Here is a 7,064-nt window from a genome sequence, read left to right on the forward strand (position 1 = left end):
TGTATTTTTAGTAGAGGCAGGTTTTCACCATGTTGACCAGGATGGTCTCGGATCTCTTGACCTCGTGATCCACCCGCCTTGGCCTCCCACAGTGCTGGGATTACAGGCTTGGTGGTTTTTATGCCGCTTGTCCTGAGCCCACTGACAGCCACAAAAGCTGGTGCAGCGAACAGTGCCCTTGGCTCTGGTGATCACCTCAAGCTTGGACTCACCAGCCCAAGGGGCAGGGAGGTTGCCTGGGAGGGTTGATGAGGGGCTGCAGTATGAGGAGAGAGGCCTCCCAGATTGCTGGGGTTGTGTGGGGGGGGAATGACAAGCCCCTCCCATGGCTTGTGGGACATCTGATAGATCATCTTAGGGCAGAGGGAATGATACATGTGTGGAAGTGCTGGCATGTGCTTTAGAGAAGATGGGAGTATTACAGGGTGCAGTCGTAGTTTTAGATAGGAGAGGCCTTGCTGAGAAAGTTGTTTAAATAAAGCCTGGGTGGGAGGGAGGGAGGGAGCTGTCCTGGGAGGCTGCCCCAGGCAGTGCAGCTGCAGGTGCAGAGGCCTTGGTGGTGGCTCGGTGCCCTTGGGGAGCATGGAGGAGCTGGAGCTGTGCCTGGTGTGGAAATGTGACCAGTTTTATGCCTGCCTCATCCGTGTGTGAGGACCTGGAGGAAACGCAGATCTTGGGTAGGAAGACAGGCAGAGAGAACAGTGCATTGCAGCTGTCCAGGCGAGGGGTGCTGGCCAGCTTGGGGACAGCTCAGAAGCCTGGAGGATAGATGAGGGCTGTGGGCCTTGTAGGTGTTGGCTGTGGCTGTGCCTGAAGTGGAGGCACCGTGAGAATTTGGCCGCAGCTGGGGACACTGATGTTCCTGGGTTGGCCTGTCACAGCCGGTGGGGGGTGGGTGCTTTGTGGGAGGCTGTCCTGTGCATCAGGGCGTGAATGAACCTGGGTCTGCACTTTCACCTGGGTGTGGCCCTGGCTGCTGGGGAGCGGCCGTGGCCCTGAAGCCTCCCAGTTTGCCAGGGAGCTGGCATTTCTGTTCTGGTTTGGGCGAGTGACCTGAGGTGGCTACAGTGAAGTGGGTGAGGTCGTTGCCTCGGATGTGGGTCACAACCTGGAATACTTGGGCTGCAGAACCCTCCCCTTCTTGACTGGGCAGTAAGGGCACCTCAGCTACCCAAGACACGTGGGAAGAGCCCTGGGTGTCTCCAGGTAGAGGAATTTTGGTTTCTTTTTGACCCCAGGTTAAATCTCCAAATTATCACTGCCTTGTGTCCCCTCCAGTAGCCTGAAGGAGGCGATATTGTCCATTGATATCTAAGGTCCTTTATGAAGGTCCTCCTTCTCCTTCCAGGAGGGAGCCATGGACCTGCTGCGGGAGCTGAAGGCCATGCCTGTCACACTGCACCTGCTCCAGGTAGGTCCCTGCCTGCCCCAGGTCCAGGACAGCTCCTGGGGATGGCCCAGGGGACAGCAGTTCTGAGGACACCTGGCGGGGCTTCCCCACCCTCCCCACCAGGCCTTAGTCGGCACAAATGCCTGTTCCTGAGGAGAGGGTCTCTGCCCTTCTCTGGGCTCAGTGGGACAGGGAGGGGAGTCTGAGGATAACCCATCTTGTCCTCCGTGGCTGAGGCTCCTGGGTTCCAAATGGGACAGTTGCCATTGGGAGCAGCATCCATCTCCCTGGTGGGTCCTGGGTTCCTGTCCTGTGGGAGCCACCAAGGGTCTGCCAGGAGGAGCTGACCCCTAGAGGGGCCCCTGCCGCCACCCGACCCGGACCACTTGCCTTGCAGTCCACCCGAGTTGGGATGTCCGTCAACGCCCTTCGGAAGCAGAGCTCCGACGAGGAGGTCATTGCACTGGCCAAGTCCCTCATCAAGTCCTGGAAGAAGCTCCTGGGTGCGGCTCAGGCAGCGCCCACTGAGTGCTGGGGCAGGGGCCCCGGGAAGTGCTGCCTCTTGCTGGTCAGCACAGTGCAGGGTGCTGGCAGTGCCCACCTTGAGCCAGGTCACCTGGGAGTGGGGCAGTGGCACACCTGGACCAGGAAGCACCCAGCTTGGGGCTGGTAGTGGGTCAGTGAGTGCCTGGCAGCACTGGCTGGGCGGAGTGGCCTAGGAGGCAAGGGTGTGTGCTGGGGCTGGGTTCCAGGTAGAACAAGGAGAGAAGAGAGCTGAGGCCAGGACTTGAACTGACAGCACTGAGAGTAGCCAGGAGCCCTAGAGAGACTGCGGTGAGCTGGGGAGGTCAAGATCATGGCCTTGGGAAGTGCGGGGAGAAGGGAAGCAGGAGGGAGGAGGTGGGGCCGCCTCAGCTACTCAGAGGGAACAGAGGGGCAGCCCGCAGCCAGGGAAGGGCTGGGCTGGACTGAAGGCTTCCTCTTCCTGGAGACAGTGGGGGGACTGGGGTTGCTAAGGTGCCCCTGTCTGGGATGGAGGCAGCCCCCGCTAGCTCCACACCCTTGTGAAACAGCCTCTCTCCAGCCCTGCGTGGCCCCTGGGCTGTGCGTGGCACAAGTGTATCCTGGTTCCCAGCCCTTGGGCCTGGCTTTGGGCTTTCAGGAACACGCTTGTTGGGGACATGCTTGGTCTCCCTGGTCAGGATGGGCAGGAGGGTAAACCCCAGAGAGGGCCCAGAGGTGGCCTTTGTGTGTGAGTGCTTGTGTGGGAAAGGGTTCTGGGGAGGCAGTCTTGGGACTGCAGAGACTCATGGGTTGCCGGGAAGGGTGAGGACCTGCTCACAGAGGCTGGACAGCTCCCTGGTCCCTGGCTTCTCTGGCTGGGTGGGCAGCTGTGGTGGGGCAGTGTTGGTGGTCTGCACCCCTCCTTCTGCCTTCCCCTCTTCAGCCAATCCACCATCTTTCCTGCAACTGCAGATGCTTCAGATGCCAAAGCCAGGGAGCGGGGGAGGGGCACGCCTCTGCCTACATCTTCAAGGGATGCCTCGGAGGCCCAGGATCCCAGGTAGCACACCTGGAAGGCAGGTGCACACACTCCTGCTTCCCAGCCTGTTTCCTCACCAGAGAAAGGGTGCTGATCTCCGTGTGCCTAGGCACCGCTTTGAGTCCGCACACAGATTCAATCGGCCTCATGGTGTGTCCCGCCTGCAATGACCCCCTGAGACACGGGCTGTGTCTACCTGGCTGTCAGCCAGCCACCCTGGTCTCTTCCTCTGCCAAGCGCTGCCGTATACCCTGAGTGGGCCTGTGGGAGCCCCCTGCCCTCTTTCCCCAAGACCCACCACTGGGTCTGGTTCTCGCTGGCCCACTCTGGCTTCCCCCTCAGCCTCGCTCAATGAGGGCCCCTCCTTCCTGCAAAATTCTGCCCAGAACCAAAGGCGGGGTGCCCAGCCCCCACTCCTGCCCTGCATGTGCACGTGTGGCCACTGCTGCCAGTGGGGGGTGATCAGGGCTCTGGCCTGTGGCTGGGAGCTGGGGTGCTTATGGTGACAGGCTATGGCCGAGAGACGGCTTTGCCCTTGACCATACTGGGTTGCAGTGGCTGGGTGCTGGGTTTAGCTTTGCCACTGGGAGCTCATGGACACATCTTTGCAAGTTGATTTTCTTCCAGGAAGCTGCCTGCTTCTGCCGTTTGCGAGGGGGTGAGGGGAGGGCTGGGTGGATGCAGCCTGGACACTGGGCAGCCCATGTTGTGGACGAGCGCTGTGGGGCACCCTGATTCCATTTTGCACGTGCCCATTGGGGTCATCTGTGATAGCAGAGCCTGGCCTTGGGTGGCCCTGCCTGTCTTCTGCCCCAGGCAGCTGTGGGTCTCTGCCTTTCCCTGACTAGGCGGCAGCCACAGCTGCCTTTAGCAGAGCTGTTCGTGTTGTGTCCCGGGGGTGGGCATCCCAGATGTGGCAGGAACTGCCAGGTTCATTCTGATCTGCTGATGATACTGCCCAGACACTGACTGCTGGTTCCGAGATCCCGTTGCCTCCTGGGGAATACACCCCAACCCACTGGGGACCTCAAGGCCCATTCCCTCCTGGCAGCTGGGCGCACCCCATGGACATCTGGGGTACACTCAAGATAGGCAGGGCCGCAGGCCACTGTTGGACTCTGGCAGACTGGAGCAAGCAGGGTTTGGAGGGGGTCACACTATGGCTCCTGCTGCTTCTGGGACCAGTGGCTTGCCGGGGTGCCTGCAGCCTTGCCTCTGAGCCCAGCGGGCTTGGATCTCTGCAGCCGCAAGAGGCCGGAGCTGCCCAGGGCACCGTCCACTCCGAGGATCACCACGTTTCCCCCAGTGCCCGTCACCTGTGATGCCGTGCGCAACAAGTGCCGTGAGATGCTGACCGCTGCCCTGCAGACGGACCGTGAGTGCGGCAGGTCCTGGCTCCCGACACCCGCTTGCATCCACCGGGTGACCCAGGCCCCTGCCTGCCCGAGGAGGCCTGCTTCTGGAGGGACCACCCTCCTCCCCCAGCCATTGCCGTGTCCCTGGCAGGGGCCTGGGGCCTGTGCCTGGATTGTGGGCCTCTCCCAGGGACACGGGTGTCCCCTCTGAGCTGCCAGGGTCTCGTACAGGCAGAAGGGGTGGCAGGTGGAGGAACCAGTGGGGGCTGCTAGTCAGGGCTCCCTCTTGCAGACGACCATGTGGCCATCGGTGCGGACTGCAAGCGCCTGTCGGCTCAGATCGAGGAATATATCCTTTGTGCAGGGGCTGTGGGCCCAGGTTTCTGGCGGAGTCACGAGGCTGCCCGGCCTCGCGCCCTCTGGTGGTTGCTGGATGCCACTGTCCAGGGGTTGCCCAGCTGTCCAGGGGTCACCCTCCTGGGTGGTCACCTGCCTGGATGGTCAAGCTGTCTCAACCCAGGAGGGCCCCTTGGACCTCAGAGGATCTGAATTAGAGGAGCTGATTCTGCCTGCTGGTGGGACCTTGGTCCCCTGGGACTGTAGCCTGAAGCTGGGTCTCAGTCGGGAGTGGGCCTGGGGCAGGCTCGGTCCTGCAGCCCTTCACCTCTTCACCAGGTAGTGGTGGGCAGAGCCTCTCCAGCCCCCGCCCCAACGTGGCCTCCTACAGGGAAGTGGTAGGTGGAGGGCGGTGACGTTGTCCTCAGATGGATCCTTAAGCACTGCACGCATCTTCCGGGATGTTGGGAACACAGACATGAAGTATAAGAACCGTGTGCGGAGCCGCATCTCCAACCTGAAGGATGCGAAGAATCCTGACCTGCGGCGGAATGTGCTGTGTGGGGCCATCACGCCCCAGCAGATCGCCGTGATGACCTCGGAGGTGAGTCCCCGTTGGAGGTGCTAGAGGGCTGCTCGTTTGGAGCTGTGGGCTGAGCTGCTGGCCCTGTGCTCCAGGAGATGGCCAGTGACGAGCTGAAGGAGATCCGCAAGGCCATGACCAAGGAGGCCATCCGAGAACACCAGATGGCCCGCACCGGCGGCACGCAGACAGACCTGTTCACCTGCGGCAAGTGCAGGAAGAAGAACTGCACCTACACGCAGGTGAGCGGCTGTGGCGCCTCCCCCACCCCTCAGGTGTCTCCAGGGCATCCGGTGCCTGTTCTTGCCTCTGCTGCCGTTTCCTGAGCCTCTCAGTTCCTGACTGGGCGAAGGTGCGACCGTCACCTTCAGGGACCACTCCCCTTTGCCCAGGACCCCTGGGTCCCAGGAGGCAGTGTCTTGGGTGGTGGGTCCCACTTGTTCTGGGCACTCAAGTTGGAGGGCCTAGCCAGGCCTGGCCTGGCCTGAAGGTGTTGGCGCTGGCGGGAGGGCCGCGCCACCTGCTGCCTGGTGTGGAGGTGGACACCAAGGTGTGCTGGGGAGACTGTGGACCCCACGAGATGGCGGGGACCCTGTTCAGAGGGGAGTGCGTTGAGGCGGCTGCTGCGCCTGGCAGATGACACTCGTGAGGGGTCTCGAGGACATCCCTTCCTTTCCCTCAAAGACTGCGTGGGGCTGGGGTCTGCAGAGCCTGCCTCTCTCCTGTTCCCAGCAGCTGGTCAGAACAGGCTCTGCCTTCTGGAAGGCAGCCACAGCCACTGGGGACACCTGCTAGTTCCCCCCACCATGGGGACCCTTAGCCAAGTCTGGGCCCTGCTGGTCCCTAGGCAGTTGAGCTGCTTCAGGCCCATACAAGGGCCTCTGCCCTGATAGACACTGTCTCCCTCCCCTGGAGGCTCAGCTCTGGAAGGCTGGAGTCACCTGTAGGGGCTCAGCAGCTGCCAGCATGGCGCATGTTGACAAACACCCTTTGCAACAGAGCATGGAGGCGACGCTGAGCTCACCCAGATTTCCCCGCAGGTGCAGACCCGCAGCTCTGATGAGCCCATGACCACCTTTGTTGTCTGCAACGAGTGTGGAAACCGCTGGAAGGTGGGTGAGCGGGCCCAGGCTGCCCTCCCAGCCCTGTCCTCTGGTGGTGGGGTGTCAGCCTCTGTGGCCGTGTGAACTGGGGATGGCCCTGCCCAGCCAGCCTACTGGGAGTCTCTGGCACGGTGGGTGGAGACCCCAGCCTTGGGTGTACCTGTGCGGCCTCCCACTCTGCGGGCTCTCGAGTGGCCACAAGACTGGAGGCCTCACCCCTTTCTCACAGTTCTGCTGAGCCCTCACGCGGATGTGCTGCGTGCTGCCCCTCGCCCACGTCCTCTGTTGTCGCAGCTTCTCTGGAGACCCCAGAAGGTGGCATGTCCTGCACTCAACCTGCCTGCCTGGATTGCACCTTTCTGCCCTTTACCCCTAGTTATTAAATGTTTCCTTTTGCCATTTTGTTCTTAGCTGTTACTCCTGGTGGGCCACGCTCCACATGACCCATTCCCACTGCTGTGGACAAGGCCCCTCCCTGGGGTTGGGCAGTGTTTGGGTTTGGCCCTGGTGGGTCAGCCCCAGCAGAGGGGCTTGGCTGACCTTCATAGATCCCCTGGGGCGGCTGTGTGTGCGAGGGCGGGGGGAGGGGGCCTCGTGTGCGTGCCTGTCCTGTGCGGGGCGGCCGTGTGTGCGAGGGCGGGGGGAGAGGACCTCCTGTGCGTCCCTGTCCTGTGCGGGGCGGCCGTGTGTGCGAGGGCAGCAGGGAGAGGACCTCCTGTGCGTGCCTGTCCTGTGCGGGGTGGCGTGTGTGCCA

At 62.2% G+C, this 7,064-nt stretch overlaps 1 protein-coding gene across 2 annotated transcripts in view; it reads left to right on the forward strand.

Annotated features, from left to right (window-relative positions):
* TCEA2 (transcription elongation factor A2) overlaps positions 1–6,709 on the forward strand; it is an 8,831-nt gene extending 2,122 nt beyond the window's left edge. Inside the window, exons 2-10 of one of the 2 annotated variants that reach the window (XM_017515655.2) lie at positions 1,349–1,411; positions 1,788–1,893; positions 2,867–2,954; positions 4,178–4,308; positions 4,581–4,637; positions 5,074–5,228; positions 5,303–5,449; positions 6,248–6,319; positions 6,540–6,709. In XM_017515655.2, coding sequence (XP_017371144.1) covers positions 1,349–1,411; positions 1,788–1,893; positions 2,867–2,954; positions 4,178–4,308; positions 4,581–4,637; positions 5,074–5,228; positions 5,303–5,449; positions 6,248–6,319; positions 6,540–6,548 — 828 coding nt within the window. In that variant the 3' untranslated portion in view covers positions 6,549–6,709. Of the gene's footprint in view, positions 1–1,348; positions 1,412–1,787; positions 1,894–2,866; positions 2,955–4,177; positions 4,309–4,580; positions 4,638–5,073; positions 5,229–5,302; positions 5,450–6,247 lie in introns of both variants that reach the window. The other variant, XM_017515654.1, reaches the window with a different exon arrangement.
* The last annotated feature ends 355 nt before the right edge of the window (positions 6,710–7,064 follow it).

Source organism: Cebus imitator, unplaced genomic scaffold (assembly GCF_001604975.1).
Source record: "Cebus imitator isolate Cc_AM_T3 unplaced genomic scaffold, Cebus_imitator-1.0 Scaffold555, whole genome shotgun sequence".
NCBI classification, from domain to species: domain Eukaryota; kingdom Metazoa; phylum Chordata; class Mammalia; order Primates; family Cebidae; genus Cebus; species Cebus imitator.